This window comes from Somniosus microcephalus, chromosome 2 (genome assembly GCF_052327205.1).
Source record: "Somniosus microcephalus isolate GS21.2 chromosome 2, FLI_Smic_1.0, whole genome shotgun sequence".
NCBI classification, from domain to species: Eukaryota; Metazoa; Chordata; class Chondrichthyes; order Squaliformes; family Somniosidae; genus Somniosus; species Somniosus microcephalus.
Window position 1 is genome coordinate 247,793,785 of NC_140988.1, and position 19,525 is coordinate 247,813,309.

The following is a 19,525-nucleotide window of genomic DNA, read 5'->3' on the forward strand; positions in this document are numbered from 1 at the left end:
ATAGCACATGGCTAACTTGTTACAGAACTTTCACCTGTGCCATTCCGAATTATCCACTAGGAGATTCTCAGGTGTGACACAAGGATGACTCTTCTAAACGCCTCCCTCCACCCCACACACACACTATGGAAAGATATGGCCTCATTAGACATTTTCACTACAACAATTGGGAGCTCAGGAAGTAGGTAATTTGAAGAATTCCCAAATCCCAGTGTCATCAACATCACTTTAAAAACAAAACAGCTCATGAGATTATTTTTCTGTCTATTTCTAGGTATTTTGGGGATATTTATATGAGCATTAGTCACAATGACATAACTGATTTAGATGAGAAACTGAACTAATGTCAATAGATGGCTTAAGATGGTGTGAAATTTCAGTGCAGTATGTTCATTCACATTCTTAGGTTCAGTAACTCAATGAAACTACTAATTTCATTGCCGTTTAAAAGAAAACACAAGGTATTAGAGTTGATCATAATATTTGTAACTATTTTTCAAAAGGAGTATTGGCAATAAGATGTTCCCCTTAATTAATATGGCGTACTGTGGTATCATGGCAGTGGTGAGATTTAAGTTAGATTTGCCCCTTTCCCCTCGCCACCAACTGCAGAGTTTCTGATTTCAGCCTCGTCACTGTTGGGAGGCACTTCCCCACAGCGAAAGGAACAAGGATAGTAAGGCTACGAAGATAAGTTACATACACTTGGCTTGTATTCCCTTGAGTTTAGAAGGTTGGGGAGTGATCTAATTGAGCTATTTAAAATTACAAGGGGGGAGATATAGGGAAATTATAATCCTTGGATAGAGGAATAACAACAGAAGCAACTTGTATTTATATAGCGCCTTTAACATAGTAAAATGTCCCAAAGTGCTTCACAGGAATATTAAAAGACAAAAAAATTTGACACTGAGCCACATAAGGAGAAATTAGGGCAGGTGGCCAAAAGCTTGGTCAAAGAGGTGGTTTTAAGGAGTGTCTTAAAGGAGAGGCGGAGAAGTTTAGGCAGGGAATTCCAGAGCTTAGGGCCTAGACAACTGAAGGCACGACCACCAATGGTTGAGCGATTATAATCAGGATGCTCAAGAGGGCAGAATTAGAGGAGCGCAGATATCTCGGGGGCACAATATTAAAATTAGATTAGACCATTCAGGAGTGAAAGGAGGAAGCACTTTTTCACAGTCAGGTTAGTGGAAATCTGGGACTTTGCCCCCCCCCCACCCCCGGCCCCCACAAAAAGGATGTAGCTGCTGGGTCAATTGAAATGATCAAGGTGGGTAAATGGAGTTGAGGTACAGATCAGTCATGATATAATTGAATGGCAGAATCGGCTGGAGGGGCCGAATGGCCTACTCCTGCTCCTATATCTCTTTGGCCTGGGAAAAGTGGAAAACAAATGAAAGCAAATCATGTACTGCAGTATGTAGCCTCAAAATTACATATAGCAGATACAAAATTGTTTCAGGGTTTCCAGCATATTTTATTACCTTTCTGTTTCTTTTTCCAGAATGGCCTGCCAGATACCCAAGCTAAGTTCCACATCATGTTCCTGTTCTTTGCAGCTGCAATGTTTTCCATCAGCCTGTCCTCTCTGTTTGGATATCACTGCTGGTTAGTCAGTAAAAACAGGTCTACACTAGGTAAGAAGCAGTTCCGATTTTCTTTTTCTACAAAGTGTTTATGATTGTGTCGAATTTTAAAAGGATTATTATGATGCAAGAGGCACCATCTTGGTTAATGCACAACAATGAAAGATAATATAATCTCAATGTTTTTGTGAGGAATTTTCATGCTTACAATCTTGATAGGGATGCTGAAATATTGTGCACAATATCATAGTTACTGATTTGTGAGAATTTTGGAACTATAGTGGTGTCATGGTGTACCAAAGCCCACCGGGTTTAATGAAAAACCTGAATATATCAACATTTCTATTCCTGACCTGGTCTCACTCTCCTGTTCTCTCCAGCCAGTCTCCTAGTCCACCAGACTCATATATGTATCTGCAATGAAATTAAAACTAGTCACTGATGATGGAACAGTATGAAGACCAGACATTCCCTATGCCACTGGGCCTGCAAAATTCAAACAGGTACAGCATACAGAGCAATAGCACTGACTGTCACAGTTCCCATTCTCATAGTAGCTTTTCCTCACAATGACTGGAAGTTGGAGAAGAGAGAGTGGGAGAGCGACAGACGAGCACTAGAGTAGAGCGGAGGACTTCGTCATCATTTATACCAGGGGAGTTGGGCTAGTTTTAAACACAGTGCAGCATATCAGAGTGGGACACAGACTGGAGAGTCTGGGTAAGCAGGATGGCCCAGAAGATGATGACCTTCTCTGCTCTAATGAGAAAAAACCCTATTTCTTCAGTCTCTCCATGTAACTGAAGTCTTTCATCCCTGGTATCATTCTAGTAAATCTCCTCTGCACCCTCTCTAATGCCTTGACGTCTTTCCGAGAGTGTGGTGCCCAGAATTGGCCACACTACTCTAGCTGGGGCCTAACCAGTGTTTTATAAAGGTTTAGCATAACTTCCTGGCTTTTGTACTCTATGGGGGGAATTTTCCCAGCCCTGGGGAGGTGGGACTGCCGGAAAAATGGCAGAAATTGGGAGCGGATACCGACCCCACTCCCAACCCGCTTCTGTGCCATCTTCCTGGGAGGTGGGTCCCCAAATCGCGCAGGGACCCGTCTCCTCGAGGCAGAAAGGGGATTAGAGCCAATTAACCGCCTGTTAACAATTAGTTAACAGGATGTTTTGAGGCTTTTCCCCATTTTACGCCTGCAATTGCGGGCTTCCCGATGGCTGCGAACCTCACCAGGGTCAGCGAGGCGAGCAGTGGGTCTGCGGGGGTGAGAGGGGTCGAAATATCAGCTGTAGAGGTGAGTGATGGGTGCAGGTGTGGACAGGTAAGTATGAGAGGTGAGTGTAAAGTGTTGGAAAAAGTTTCCTTACCTTTGCTTCTTTCTGCAGGCTTCAACCTTTGAGGATCCGGAGATGCCTCATCTCAACAGCATTCTCAGATGCAGCAGCCATCTGCTTTGTGCTGAGGAGAGAGGTCTTGGTGCCCTGTGTGCAAGGGCTCACCTTAGAACAGAGATTGTCAGTGTTTGACAGCTTTTCGAAGCTGTCAATCGCTGACAATTCATCTGTCAAAAAATTTCGACGTTTGAAGCGTCATACGCTGACGTCATCTGTTACCGGCTTTCCCTTAATTGGCTGGTAGGGCGGGCTTAACAGGGCCAATCAAGTAAAAATAGCGTGGGTTGGTCTGACATCGCTAGGGGCGGGACTGAAACCCGAAAACCAGAAGTCCCGCCTCCAGCACGTCTCCATTGAGAAAATGCAGCCCTATGCCTCTATTTATAAAGCCAAGGATCCTGTGTCCCTTTTTAACAGCCATCTCAACTTGTCCTGCCACCGTCAAAGATTTGTGTATGTAAATCCCCAGGTCTCTGTTTCTGCACCCTCTTTAAAGTTGTACCATTTAGTTTATATTGCCTCTCTTCATTCTTCCTATCAAAATGAATCACTTCACATTTCTCTGCATTAAATTTTCCTCCTAAAGTCTGTTACTATCCTCCTCATTTACTACATATCCGGGTTCCGTGTTGTTGTATCCGTGTGTTAATAGAGACACGGAAGGCAGGAGTTGGTTTCACAGGTGTTTACTGAACAAAGTCTGGAGGTGAACTAACAGATACAAGACAATATACAGGCTTATATAGCCCGAGTGGCCATTACCGGCATTACAGTACACAGGGGGCTCTTAAAGGCACATACACCACAATTCCTCCCCTTTCAGACAACCAGCACATAATATTTTAAGTAATCATTAATTAACATGTTACAAGAACAATAATCTACACATTTGCTGCAGTTAATCAATTATAAGTCAGTCTCTCTGGAGGCTTCCTGACTCGGTCCGGATAACGCCTCGGTGGTGTAGTAGTTTCTGGTGGTGTAGTAGGTTCTTTTGGCAAGGCTGATTCGGCTTGAATGCCAGTGTCGGGTTCATCTGGTTCCAGTATCACCGGATCGGAGGTAGATACTATGGGTATCTCTACTTCATCATTAGGCATATAGAGTTGTGGTGTAGGTTGTCCCTTTTCGGATGACTCTATGATCTGGTCAGCATGGTGCCTTATTATGCTTTCTCCAATGTCCACGGTATACATCAGCGGTCCTAGTCATGTGCAAATAGTTCCGGGCTGCCATTTCTCGGTACGGTAGTCCCGGGCCAAAACTTGTTGACCTATCTGGAAGGTTCTAGTTGGCCTTTCATTCATGCCTTGAAATTGCCGGTTCTCCACGTCCCTTCTGATGTTTGGCTTGATCAAATCCAGCCGGCATATTAGGCTTCTATTGAAGAACATCATGGCGGGAGTTTGGTTTGTAACCACGTGTTGCATTCCTGTATGCAAACAAGAAGTTATCTACCTTATGCTGAAGTTTTATGTCTTCATTAACCATGGCCTTTATGGCCTTCTTGAAGGTCTGGACAAACCTTTCAGCCAATCCATTGGTGGCGGGATGGTATGGGGCGGGCATGTAGTGCTTAACCCCATTGTTTTTTAAGAACTTCCTGAATTCTTCGGACACAAATTGCGGTCCATTTTCAGAACAGATCTGTTCAGGCAGCCCATTCCTGGCAAATATGGTCCTTAATACTGTGATGGTTTTTTCCGTGGTGGTGGAGGACATCTTTATTACCTCCGGCCACTTGGAGTGTGCATCAACCGCGATTAAGAACATTGAGTCCATAAATGAACCAGCAAAGTCGATGGGTACCCTTTGCCATGGAGATGAGGGCCACTCTCATGGATGTAGAGGGGCTTGTGGTGGGGCGTTTTGGACCTTCTGGCATCCTAGGCAGCTCTTGGTCATTTCTTCGATGTCTCCATCGATACCTGGCCACCACACAAACGTTCTGGCTAGGTTCTTCATTTTCACTCCACCCAGATGCCCCTCGTGAAGCTCCTTTAGCACTTTATCCTGGAGTTTGGGTGGAATCACCACTCTGGATCCACACATCAAGGTTCCTCGGCACACTGACAGCTGTTCTCTTCTTTGCGAGAATGCTGGCAACAGTGGTTCGCCATGTGCTGGCCATCCCTTCACCGTTAAATCGTAGACTCGTGAGAGAGTCGGGTCATTTCTCGTTTCCTTTTCAATGGCAGAATTTGTTACTGGTAGACATTCCACTATGGTTGAGTGGAACATCTCCACTGGGTCTACTGTAGGTGCCTCTTCTACCGTTGGCAACGGTAGGCACGATAAACCGTCAGCATTCCCATGCTGTTTTGATCCTTTGTATTCTATGTCATATTGGTGTGCCCCTAGGAAAAGGGACCACCTCTGTAGCCTTTGCGCTGTCATAATGGGAACACCCTTTTTAGGGTTGAATATGGAGACGAGGGGTTGATGGTCAGTCAACAAGGTAAATTTTTGTCCGTGTAGGTAATGGTTGAATTTCTTCACTCCCCATACCAGGCTGAGTGCTTCCCTGTCGATCTGGGCATAGTTACGCTCAGCTGAGTTCAATGAGCGTGACGCAAAAGCTATCGGCCGCTCCGAGCCATCAGGGAATCTATGTGATAATACCGCTCCTACGCCATAAGGGGATGCATCGCACGCCAGTCTGATTGGCAGTGATGGGTTGTAATGAGCCAAAACTTCCTTGGACGTGGTCAAGCCTTTGCATTTATGGAAGGCACGTTTACAGTCTTCGACTCCATTTCCAAATTACTCCCGTTTGTAGCAGTTCGTTAAGAGGGTGCAGAAGAGTTGACAAGTTCGGTAAAAATTTATGATAGTAATTTATCAATCCCAGGAACGACCTTAATTGTGAGACATTTTCAGGTGCTGGGGCTTTTATGACCGCTTCAATTTTTTCAGGTGACTTATGCAACCCTTCCTCGTTAATTATGTGGCCACAATATGATATTTGTTTCTGGAAAAATTCGCACTTGGGGCAATTTGCTCGTAGGCCCCGTTCTCTCAGCCTAGTGAGCACCTGCTCCAAATTGGCAAGGTGCTCGTTGTCGTTTTCTCCTCTTACAAGGATGTCGTCTAGGTAGCATTGAGTCCCCGGAATCCCTTGGAGGACTTGCTCCATAGCTCTTTGCCAGATAGCTGGAGCTGATGCTACTCTGAAAACCAGTCGATTGTACTGGTACAGGCCTTTGTGTGTATTTATCGTGAGATACTTTTTAGAGGCCTCTTCAACCTCCATCTGTAGATATGCCTGTGCCAAGTCAATTTTGGTGAAACGTTTCCCTCCGGATAGTGAGGCGAAAATATCTTCTATCCTCGGAAGAGGATACTGTACCGTGTGAAGGACCGGGTTTACAGTCACCTTGAAGTCCCCACAGATGCAAATTTTTCTCTGTTCTTCAGATTTATCATTATTCAACGTTTTCTTCATGACCGGGACAATGGGTGTTGCCCACTCACTCCAATCTATCTTGGATAATACGCCTGCCTTTTCCAAATTCTCCAGCTCTGCCTCGACTGCTGGATGAATTGCGTATGGCACCGGCCTTGCCTTAAAAAACTTGGGAATTGCCGCATCTTCCACTTTTATTGAGGCGGTGATGCCTTTCAAGGTTCCTAGTTTCTCTTGAAACACTTCCTTGGCATTGGCCAAGATGTCTTTTAATCGTTCAGGTATGACGTCATCATTTTTTTTCTTACTGGTCACCGTCAGTGCCTGAATGGAGTGCCAGTCTAAACATATCTTCCTGATCCATTCACGTCCCAACAGCGGTAGACCACCATCTTGCAGAACGTATAAATACAACTTCTGTATTTCCTTGCCGTTGTATACAACAGGTACCCTTATTTTCCCTTTGGGGTATACTTTCTGCCCCGTATATGTTTTCAAGATAAAGGATGTGTCTTTCAAAGGTATATGCGGAAATAGCCGCTCATAATCCCGTCAACTTATGACGGTCAGAGCTGATCCTGTATCTAGCTCCATTTTAACTGGGGACCCCGCTATCGTGAGGGTAACCCAAATGGTCTGGTAATCTTCTTTGGCAATTACATTATGTAATTTGAGACAGTTTAGTCTCTTGTTTCCAGAGTCGCTATCGCTCTTCTGGTCTTCGGAGCTACTGTCCGTCATCATTTGTACCTTTCTGTACTTTTCTTTATTGATTTTTTTCCTGTCCGTGGATTTTTTGTGTCCAGATCGGCATACACGTGCAATGTCTCCAATCTTTCCGCATTGCCTGCATGCTTTTTCCTTGAACCAGCAGTCCCTCTGGTCATGGGCGGATCTGCCGCAGCGATAACATCTCTCGAAACCCTGTGTCATTTCAGGAGTGCCGAAGTCCTGTGTCTTTTGCTGTGTCTCTGCAGCTCCTCTTGCGGCTGCTTTGTATGATACAGCCATACTGAAAGCCTTGTCCAGTGTCAAATCTTTCTCAGAAAGTAGCCTTTTCTGTGTTCCTTCACTTAGGAGACCGCAGACTAATTTGTCTCGAAGAGAATCTGCCAGTCCTGCCCCGAATTGGCAGTGCTTTGATAGCTTCCTTAATTCGGTGAGGTAATCAGCGTTACTTTCATTCTTGTGCTGATTCCTCTTGAAGAATTTGAATCGTTCCGCTATCAGCAGCGGTGTTGGGTTTAAGTGCTCCTGTAGGGTATCAACAATCTCCTTAAAATTCTTGTCCTTTGGTTTGGCTGGAGTGATTAAGTTTCGTAACAGCCCGTATGTCCTTGCGCCCATTAGATTTAGAAGTACTGATGCCTTTTTATCATTTTCTATTCCATTTGCTGTGCAATATACCTCCACTCTTTCCACATATGTGGTCCAATCCTCTATATCATTATCGAAAGCTTTAATATTGCCAACCTTAGGCATCCTGAAAAAAAAATGGCGCCTCCCGCGCTTTCCTTTCTTCCCTGCAGAAAAAAAATGGCGCTTCCCGCGCTTTCCCGCCGCTGCTGCTGCTGACAACGCTGTTTTCCGCGGTTTTTATTTACAGGTGTAGGCTCGTTCCCGCCGGACTCTCTGGGACTTTTCCCTCCCTCTGCTTGGTCCGAACGCCGACCTGCTTTGCAGCGCCGGCCGTCTCCCGAGTGCTCCCCCCCTCTGTCTCTGTTTGCCTCCGCCTTCGCTGCTCGGCCCCGCTGCAGAGCCAGCCGATGGAGCCCCAGCCCGCCGCCCAGGAAGGATTATTGCAGTACCTGCCACCAGCTCGGCTAGCTGGTGAAACCAGTTTTTTGGGGGTTTTTTTTCTTGCTTTTCTTTGACTTTCGTCTGAGGAATCGATTTCCTTGAGGTGCTGCCGAATTGCAGGTAAGTCCGTTTCCAATTCGTCGCCACTGTTGTATCCGTGTGTTAATAGAGACACGGAAGGCAGGAGTTGGTTTCACAGGTGTTTACTGAACAAAGTCTGGAGGTGAACTAACAGATACAAGACAATATACAGGCTTATATAGCCCGAGTGGCCATTACCGGCATTACAGTACACAGGGGGCTCTTAAAGGCACATACACCACACGTGTCATCTGCAAACTTTGAAATTATGCCCTGTATACCCAAGTCCAGGTCATTAATAAATATCAAAAAGAACAGTGGTCCCAACACCAGCCCCTGGGGGAAACCATTGCACACTTCCCTCCAGTCTGAAAAAGAACCGTTCACCACTACTCTCTGCTTTCTGTCCCTTAGTCAATTTTGTATCCACGCAGACGCTGCCCCTTTAATCCCATGGGCTTCAATTTTGCTAACAAGTCTATTATGTGGTACTTTACCAAACACCTTTTGAAAGTCCATATACACAACATCAACCGCACTACTTCCATCCACCGTCTCCATTATTTAGTCAAAGAACTCAATCAAGTTAATCAGACATGATTTCCATAGCTCCTACTTTTAGCAGAGGATTGTTGCTGAAAATAAGCAATGACCAGAAATATGCCTCCTGACGCATTCTTGTTGATTTTTAAATGGAATTTTCCACAGTATTTTTTGTCTTTAGTTCATTGCAATTTAACTTGTTTTCACTCATTTTTTTAGAAGTGAATAGTGCAGTGGATTAGCACATTATACTGTCAATTCAGGGGATTGTGTTTAAATCATCCCAAAACGATGTGACAAAAGTTCCCATTTTTCTGGCACAACGGACATAAGTACAATCGGCTTGACAGCCCTTAGCTCTTATCTGACTGTGCTTAAGTCCTAAATTAAAATTTTCAAGTCAGGTATAGCTCAGAAGGATGTTGGGACAGGAAATATATTCTCACTCTAGTATAATAGAATTACTTTTCTGAGCAGTGGGTTGAAGCAGATTGTGAGGCAGCTTTATCCACCATCTCACCTGTATGTGGAAATAATTGCTTTGGTCACTATGTGTAACAAAATGGCAAATGTTATTTTTGAGTGTATTTCCAATGTCACTGCACAGAGTGACCAGAGCAATTCTTCCAAGTACATGATGATGACATTGGATCCCAGAAGTAGAAATGAGTTCTGCTCCTCTGTTACTTATGTCTGTTGCTTCCCAAATCCATGCACATCTATCTTTCCTACAACTCGCTGTTTGAATCTCTCCAATCAGGCCTCTATGCCATTGCCTTTTCTCGTCCTCATCTACATGCTGACCCTTGGCAACATCACCTGCAGATATGGGGGACGATTTTGCCAGCCCTGGGGAGGCGGATTTGGAGGTGGGACTGCCAGGAAAATGGCAGAATCTGGGGGCGGGTACTCTTCCCGCCCCCCAACCCGCCTCCGTGCCATCTTTCCAGGAGGCAGGCAGCCGACCCGTGCTGAGTCCCGTCTCCTGGAGGCGGGAAGGGGATTACAGCAACTTAACTGCCTGTTAATAGGTAGTTAACGGGCAGTTAAGAGGATTGTCCCCATTTTTCCATCAGAGGCACAGGCTTCCCTATGTCGGGAAACCCTGTCAGGATCACCGAGGCGAGCAGTGGGTCTGCAGGGGTCGGAGGGGTGCAAAAGTGCGCTGTGGAGGTAAGTGATGGGTGCAAGTGTGGAGAGGTGAGTATACGAGGTGAGTGGAAAGTGATAGAAAATGGTTACTTACCTTTGTTTCTTCCTGCAGGCTTCAACCATTGAGGATGCGGAGACTCTCGCATCTCACCAGCAGAGATGACAGATGGCTGCTGCATTCTCTGATGCAACAGCCATCTAATTTCACAGAATCACAGAAACCCCACAGTGCAGATAGAGGCCATTTCGGCCCATCGAGCCTGCACCGACACATATCCCACCCGATCCCCGTAACCCCTACACCAACACATATCCCACCCACCCCACGTATTTAATCCCCCTAACACTAAGGATCAATTTTTATCATAGCCAATCAACCTAACCCGCACATCTTTGGACTGTGGGAGGAAACTGGAGCACCCGGAGGAAACCCACACAAACACGGGGAGAACGTGCAAACTCCACACAGACAGTCACCCGAGGCCGGATTCGAACCCGGGTCCCCGGCGCTGTGAGGCAACAGTGCTAACCACTATGCCACCGTGCTCGCCAATTTCTGCTCACAAAAAAAGTTTGATGAGTCTTGAATACAAGAACTCATCAAACAACAGAGAATGTCAGTGTTTGGCAGCTTCACAGAGCCGTCAAATGATGACAATTCAAATTTTTGACAGATGAAACGTCATATGCTGATATTCTCTGTAACCAGCTTCCCCTTAATTGGCCTGCTAAGCCCACTGGGCGGGCTTAACAAGGTCAATCAAGGGAAAATAGCGTGAGTTGGCCACAAGTCAATGGAGACGGGACTAAAACCCGACAAGTGGGAATCTCGTCTCCAAAAGCTCCACATTGACAAAATCCAGCCCATGGTGTCAGCTTCCACACGTACACTGCCAATACCAAGCTCTACCTCTCCACCACCTTTATTGACCCCTCTCTTGCTTCTGCATTGTCAGACTGGTTGTCTGACATCCAGTCTTGGATGAGCTGCAGTAAACATTTGGAAGACTGAAGCCATCTGCCACAAACCCTTGCTACCAATTCCATCCCCCTCCCCCGCCACTGTCTCAGGATGAATGAGATTGTTCTCAAATTAATTCAAACCTAAGCTGAGCTTTCACCACATATCCACTCCATCATAAAGATCACCTTTTCCACCTTAGTAAAATTGCCTGCTACCAGCTGTTACTTTAGCACATCTGTTTCTGGAATCCTCGTCCATGTTTTTGTCACCTCCAAATTTGACTATTGCTTTTTTGGCTGGCCTACCATCCTCCACCCTCAATAAGTTTCAGCTCATCCAAAACTTTTCTGCCCATATCCTGTTCCACAGTAAGTCCCACTCCCTATTACCTTTGTCTTTATTGGCCTTTATTGGCTTACAGTCCCCAATGCCACAAATTCTCATCTTCGTGTTTAAATATATTTGTGTTTAAATTCCTTCATGGTCTCACCCCTCCCTATCTCTGTAACCTCCTCTAGCCCTACAGCCAGTCCTGAACTCTTGTTTATGTGCCTTTACCCTCCTAAGTCCCATGTTCTGGAATTCCATCTCTGAACCTTTCCACCTCCCACTCCTCCTTTAAGATCCTTCTTAAAACCCACCTCTTTTACCAAGGCCTCGATTTTCCTGGAGCCGTCAGGCGGGGTTTCAGGCGTGTGGGGGGGGGGGGGGGGGGGGAAAATCGCAAAAATAGGGGGTTGCGACCCCCCCCCCCCCGCCTGATTCCCCGCCCCGTCCGACTTTCGCCCCGGTGTTTCAATGCGACCCGAATCAGTCCCGCCCGCAGCAGGCGGGACTGGTCTTTAGGCACCCTAATCACCAATAATTGGCCCTTGCTATTTTCAGCCTTTTCCCATGCTAAACACGCCTGGTGGGAACCCCGCTGATGAAACCTGGCGTGAACAATATCGGCTTGCTTACTATCAGCTGCAGGTCAATCAGGAAAGAAGAGATTTAATCAGACAGCATTTGTAGGTTGCAGGACCTTGTTGTTTCAGGCTTGGGGCAACTTGTTCAAGGCTTAGGCACAGCTGTGGAAGGTTGGAGCCTCACACACTTCTCCAGTGTGAGCTCCTGTGAAGCACCGCTCGTCACCCTCACTCAGCGCTTCCTCAACTGATGCATCTACCAGAAGTATGGGAGACCTTTTTTTCCTTCCCTTCATGCCATTAGAGGATCTCCAGCAGCAGAGGCGTCAGCAGGAGAACCAGGAACAGCAGCATCAGCAGCAGGAGCACCAGGCTGCTGCTCACTCACCTGAAGCTGCACAGGCCTGAAGGGGCCAGCACTTGGATGTGGCTTGAGAGCACCTTGCTGCGCATCAGGGGGCCATGGGGACCCGTATCTGCACTGGCAGTCCTACTCAGAAGGACTTCCATGGTTTCTCTGTTCAATAGATGCCCATCGCTCCTCAAGAGATGTCATTCTATAAGGAACACTCACCATGTTTTCCATACCCTGGCGACTTATCTCCTCCATGGAGGGTGCCAACCTTTGCATGGTGATGCGTTCATGCGCCAATGACTATGCAAAGGCTCAGCTCATCTTCGCTATGGACTCCTCCATTCGCTCCACACTCGCAGTGACCCTGGAGACAAAACCTGCCAGAGACTCCTGCATCTGTGCATAGAGATCCATCACCTCTTCTCTTGCGGATGGACCCAGAGGCAGAGGGTCGACATGCAGCTGAGCTGAGCTGGCAGAGTCCTGCGCCCTCCGACGAGGACTCTCCACTGCTGTCCCTGTCTCCACAATCTGCTGATGCTCACTTGTGAACTGTGAAACACCAGGTGACAACACTACTCTATGTCCCGAAGGTCCCTCCGAGGTGTGAGTGTCTGCGCTGGTGCTGGGTGCGCTTACTTCTGCTGACGCTGCGCCCTCAGAGGTTGGAGCTTCCTCTGAGGAGTCTGGCTGCACAGCCTCTTCCTCCTCCACAGTGGGTACGGGGGCTCTGGATGGAACTGTGGGGGAGTAAAGGAAGGAGCTAGAGATGTAATGCCAAGGTTCTTCTGGTGACTCCCAGCGAGTTGACATCTGCTGACACCTGCATCCATGCTGCCTTGGTCTCAGTGGGAGGCCTCTTCCTCCCTGACCTAGGGAAGAGGACCTCCCTGTGGGCCCTAACCCCATCCAATAATGCCTGCAGTGAAGCCTCGTCGCATTCGGAGGCAGCTCGGGGTCTGGCACTGGCCACAGCTGCTGCAGGCTCCTCTGCCATCCTGTATGGTTCGCTTGGAAGCCTTCAGAGGATGCAGTGCTTGCTGTGGACCTTGAAAGCACCACGAATGTGACATCATACTGTGGGGTTTTCTGACTGGAAATAGTCAATTAGCAAGGGTTCCCACACGCTGGAAATGAATTGGCCAATTGAGGGAAAATTGCATCGATGTGGCAGACCCATTTAGATTCGTGTCGGAACCCGACATTCGGGGAAACCGACAATTCCCCGCACCTGCGGGAAAATCGGCCCCCAAGTCTTTGTTCAGCCATCCGAATATCTTGTTCCTTAGCTCAGCATCTTTTTTTATTACACCTCTTCAAAACGTATTAGGACATTTTTCTACATTAAAGGTGATATTTAAAAGATAGTTGTTGTTTTGCACAAAAAAAGAAATTGTTTAAGCTGTTGGTAAATTAAGATTTTGTCACTTTCTCAACAAGTGATGATCACACTCAGTAACATAACCAGAAGCTCCATTATGCACACACTTGTCAACTTACAAATTCATTCCTCTGCCTGGCATTTTTAAAATGTCACTGAATGAAGGGCTCTAAATTAAACATTTCTTTCTACATTTAAAATGAATGTGTCCTTTTAACTGAATCAGTACTTTATCACTTAACCACTTCCTGCAACATTTCATTGTGATTTGCATTGGGTAAAGCAACAATGCTTGAAAATAATTTATTCTGTAAATAATGTGTCCTATGTACATGCTACATTTTCCATTTAAAATATTTCAGTAAATAGCATACCAAAGTGATCAAATAAATCGGAATTCAATTGATGAAATACTTGAAAACTATCAAATATATTGGCATCCCTACAATCGGAGGGCACAGGATGCTCCTAGTTCTGCTCAGCTGCATGCAGACGCTGAGCCTCGGGGGCCATCCTGAAAGAAGGCAATCTTGGAGGTGCAGGAAGAAGTGCAGGAGGCTCTGACAGGTGTTGCGAGCGTGATGTTTGCAAATGTTCAGAAAATGGAGGGAGTCCATCTCCAACATGAGCACCACCGTGTCACAGGCGATGACGACTGTGGGCTCCTCCATGGATAGAATGGCCACGTACATGGAGCAGCTAATGCGTCACTCACAGGAGCACATGGTCTCTATGGAGAATAGATGGCTATCTATGGAAAATAGATGGCAGAGGCTCATAGACCTCCTCTCTAGGAGGGATGTCAGCATAGATGTGGGTCCTCATGGTCCCACTGATGTGCAGCAAGGTGCTCTCTGTGTCAGCTGTGGCTCAGTTGGCAGCACTCTCGCCTCTGAGTCAGAAGGTTGTGGGTTCAGTCCCACTCCAGGGACTTGAGCACAAAAATCTAGGTTAGCACTCCTAGAAAGATGGCACTATTAATGTAAAGTCATTTTGTGGAGCGGGATGGAACCAGCTCGTGATCCGCCATGGCAGCCGCCCACACTGGACCCGCCCAGGTAGGGAAAATTCCGGCCAGTGTTTCAAGTTGATGACCTTTCATCAGAACTGGAAAAAGTTAGAGATATTACAGGTTTTAAGCAAGTACAGAGGCAGGGAAAGTGGGGAGGGGAGGAAAGAACAAAAGGGAATGTCTGTGATAGGGTGGAAGGCAGAAGAGATTAAATGACAAAAGGGATGATGGTGAAAGGTAAAAGGGGAATGGTAATGGGACAAGTAAAGAAACAAAAGATGGATCTAGAGGAGGTGTAAAAGGGAATAGCAGAATCATCACCAACAGCTGCTGTCCGAAAAAATGGGAGCAGAGATTATGATCTGAAACTGTTGTCCAGAAGGCTGTAAAGTGTCTCATCGAAAGATGAGGTGCTGTTCCTCGAGCGTACGTTGAGCTTCCTTGGAACAGTGTAGGAGGCCGAGGTCAGAGTGGGAGTGGAGCAGAGAAATAAAATGATAGGCGACCGGAAGCTCGGGGAAAGCGGCTGGGAGGAAATGTAGTCAAGGTATCTCCACTAATTCCCCTCCAACTGCTACTCAGATCTGTAAAGTATGTGTCTATACTTAATTCAATAATGAAGAGACAGCTTGGAAGAGTCAACGTAGGTCTTTACTTCATACCAACAGGCGGGAACTGAGGGGAAATCAGTGCCCACAGTACTATTTATACCCCTATGGCCAGGGGTGGTACTACGGTATCACTACGCCCTACAAAGTAGTGCTGCCCTGGCCATAGGTCTAAAGCAACATACATATTACATACACAACATTCCTCCCCTTTTAATTAAAATGTACCCGTGCAATTAAGTCAATGGATGCCCCATAATTAGGGCTAATAACATTTGGTAACACAATCTGCATAACATATTTACATCAAGAGTTGTCTACTTATATACATATAAGCAGAAACAGGTTATAGATTCAGTCTCTGAGGAGGCCTCCTGTCTCGACTAGGATAACGTCTTTCTCTAGTCGGTCTCGGTGTAGGCGGCGGTACTTCTGTCACCCCTTCATCGCTGGACTCGTCGGTGTCTGATGGCACATCCTGTGCCGTGGAGATCACTGGAGTGCTGAACTCCTCGCCATCCTGAGGCCTCTGTAACGACGAGCTGGGCCGTGATTCCGCTGTAACAATGTGCTGAGACGTTTGAGGTAGTGGATCAGTTGGGTTTCTGGACTCCACAAGTTGATCAGCATGTCGTCTGATTATGCCTTCCCCTGTCTCAACTGTGTACATCAAGGGTCCCTGGCGGGCCTTGATCGTACCAGACTGCCACTTTTCATTCCTATAATCACGGGCCAACACTTGCTGCCCCATCTCGAAGCTCCGTCTCTGTCTGTCAGGGGCCCTACAAAATACTCGGTTTTCCACATCTCTCCGAATGTTTGGTTTGAGCAATTCAAGGCGAGACCTTAACCTTCTATTAAAGAACATGACGGCGGGGGCCTGGTTGGTCACCGTATGTGCAGCATTACGGTATGCGAATAGGAAGTTGTCCACCTTGTGTTGTAGTGGCAACCTTTCCTCTCCCATCGCCTTGATGGCCTTTTTAAAAGTCTGTACAAATCGCTCTGCCAGCCCATTTGTAGCCGGATGATATGGTGCGGACATATAATGTCGCACTCCATTCCTTTTTAGGAATGCTTGAAATTCTTCTGCCACAAATTGTGGCCCATTGTCCGAACAGACTTGCTCGGGCACCCTGTTTCAGGCAAAAATGGTCCTTAAGACTGCGACCGTCTTTTCAGCTGTCGTTGATGACATCTTTATGACTTCCGGCCATTTTGAATGGGCGTCCACTACAATGAGGAACATCGCATCCAGGAAGGGGCCAGCGAAGTCCACGTGGATCATTTGCCACGGCGTTGAGGGCCACTCCCATGGATGTAGTGGGGCTTGTGGTGGTACGTTCTGTACCATCTGGCATCCTTGGCACGCTTTTGCTACTTCCTCAATGTCCCTGTCAATGCCGGGCCACCAGACGTAGGCTCTGGTGAGGCTTTTCATTTTGACACCCCCCAGATGACCTTCGCGTAAGTCCTGCAACACTTTATGTTGTAATTTTTGAGGGACCACTACCCTGGCTCCGCACATCAATGTGCCCCGGCAGACGGACAACTGGTCCTTCCTTGCCGAAAACGCCGGCAATGATGCGTCACCCTGCGCCGGCCAGCCTTTCACGGTTAGTTCGTAAACCCTTGCCAATGTCGGGTCGTTCCGTGTTTCCCGCTCGATACATTGGCTGGTGATGGGCAAGTGTTCCATAACAGCCGTATGATATATTTCAACGGGGTCCTGTACTATCTCTTCGATCTCGGTAGGCAAGGGTAGCCGTGACAGGCCATCCGCATTGCCATGCTGTTTGGTACCCTTATATTCGATAAGGTACTGGTGTGCTCCTAAGAACAGTGACCATCTCTGTAGCCTTTGGGCCGTCATCAGGGGCACCCCTTTTGTTGGATTAAATATCGACACCAACGGTTGATGATCTGTCAGTAGTGTGAAACGTTGCCCATGCAGGTAGTGGTGGAATTTTTTTACACCCCACACCAGACTGAGGGCCTCCCTGTCGATTTGCGCATAGTTTCTTTCGGCTGTAGTTAACGACCTTGAGGCAAATGCTATTGGCCTCTCCGTCCCGTTGGGAAATTTGTGTGACAACACTGCCCCTATACCGTACAGAGAGGCGTCACATGCCAACCTCATTGGCATTTTTGGGTCAAAGTGTGCGAGCACTTCCTTTGATGTGATGAGTTGTTTACCCTTTTTAAAAGCAGCCTCACACGTTACGTCCCAATTCCAGGAGACTCCCTTTTGTAGCAATGAATTTAGTGGATGTAAAATGGACGATAAGTTCGGGAGGAACTTATGGTAATAGTTTATAAGGCCTAAGAATGATCGTAACTGAGATACATTCTCAGGGGGCGGGGCCTTCACTACTGCCTCGATCTTTTCCGGGGACTTATGCAGGCCTTCCTTATCTATAATGTGACCACAGTATGAGATACGTTCCTGTAAAAACTCACATTTCTGCTTGTTCGCCCTGAGTCCGTATTGTTGTAACCGCAGAAGTACTCGCTCCAGGTTAGCGAGGTGGTCGTTATCCGTTTGTCCTGTCACCAGGATGTCATCCAGGTAGCATTGCGTTCCTGGAATGCCCTGTAGGACCTGTTCCATGGTCCTCTGCCATATTGCCGGGGCGGACGCCACACCAAATACCAGGCGATTGTACTGGTACAATCCCTTGTGTGTGTTAATCGTTAGGAGCTTTTTCGAGTCCTGCTCCACCTCCATCTGTAAATAAGCTTGACAAAGGTCAATCTTCGTAAAGTGTCTACCCCAGCTAACGATGCGAATATGTCTTCTATCCGCGGCAGCGGATACTGTACCGTGTGCAGGACTGGGTTAATAGTTATCTTAAAATCCCCGCAAATGCGAACCTTCTTTGGTTCCCCCGGTGTGTTAATTGCAGATTTCTTTATAACTGGGACGATGGGCGTGGCCCACTTGCTCCACTCAATCTTTGTAAGGACACCTGCACTCTCTAAGGCGTCCAGTTCTGCTTCCACCGCTGGCCGAATGGCATAAGGCACAGGTCTGGCCTTACAAAACTTGGGGTATGCGTCTTGAGCAATAGTTATTTTTGCTCTAATGTCCTTTAAGGTCCCCAGCCCTTGTTGGAACACCTCTGGCGTTTTTGCCAATAGTTTCGACAGCCTGCTTGTAATGGTTGTATCATCCGTGGTGGTCTCTACTTTTAACTCGTGTATCGACTTCCAGTCGAAGTGGATTTTTCTTATCCATTCCCTACCCAAAAGTGGTGGTCCACCGTTTGGTAGGACGTATAAATAAAGTCCTGGCACTTTTCTGCCGTTGTATTTAACTGTTACTTGCATTTTTCCCTTCGGGTAAACTTTTTGTCCCGTATATGTTTTTAATTTAATTTCCGTATCCTTTAAGGGAATGCTTTTGAACAGCCTGTTATAATCTTGTTCATTAATTACTGATAGGGCTGAACCCGTGTCCAGCTCCATATTAACTTCGACGCCTGCTACCGTCATTTTAACCCACATTGTGCTGTGGTCCTCCGTTTTGTCTACACCATATAACTTGAGACATCCTAGACCTTTAGGCTCTGCTTTTGTGCCTTCCTGTGACTCGTCTGAGCTACTGTCAGACAGCTTATGTGTTGTTGTCCTTGCCTTGGTACTGCTCGGATTGCCCCCACGATTGGGTTTCGTACCAGACCGACAAACTTTCGTTATATGCCCCTTTTTCCCACACTGCCGGCATATTTTATCACGAAACCAACAATTACTTTGGTCGTGGGTGGTTTTGCCACAACGGTAGCATTTACCTTTGTGAAGTGTCACCTCATGGGTGTCATAGCTGGTTGTGTTTTGTCGTATTTGGGCCGCACCCTGTGCTGCTGCTTCATGGGCGATGCTATTTCAATCGCCTGATCTAGGCTGAGCTGTTTCTTGGCTAGCAACCGTTTACGTGTATTCTCATTTAACATGCCACAGACAAATCTGTCTCTGATCGCGTCCGTCAATATGGCTCCAAACTGGCAATGTTTGGACAACCTTCTGAGCTCAGCTAAATATGCTGCCTGTGACTCATCATTCCTTTGGTCGCGTCTGTAGAAGCGGTACCTTTCCGCTATAAATGGTGGCTTAGGGTTTAAATGTTCCCTTAACGTATCAACAATTTGGGCGTACGTTTTTTCCGCTGGCTTTTCTGGAGTAAGAAGATTTCTCAGCAGCCCGTATGTTTTTGGCCCCATGAAATTTAATACGGTTGCTACCTTTTGATCATCTTCCACCTTGTTCACTATGCAATAAAGTTCATGCCTTTCGATATAGGCCTCCCATTCTTCTGTGTCCTCCACA

General features: G+C 46.8%; 1 protein-coding gene across 1 annotated transcript in view; it reads left to right on the plus strand.

Moving 5' to 3' along the window:
- Window positions 1–19,525, plus strand: part of LOC147123316 (palmitoyltransferase ZDHHC2-like) — a 230,397-nt gene that overhangs the window by 176,571 nt on the left and 34,301 nt on the right. Inside the window, exon 8 of the mRNA XM_085970680.1 lies at window positions 1,508–1,640. Within this exon, the coding sequence (XP_085826806.1) occupies window positions 1,508–1,640 (133 nt within the window). The remainder of the gene's footprint in view (window positions 1–1,507; window positions 1,641–19,525) is intronic.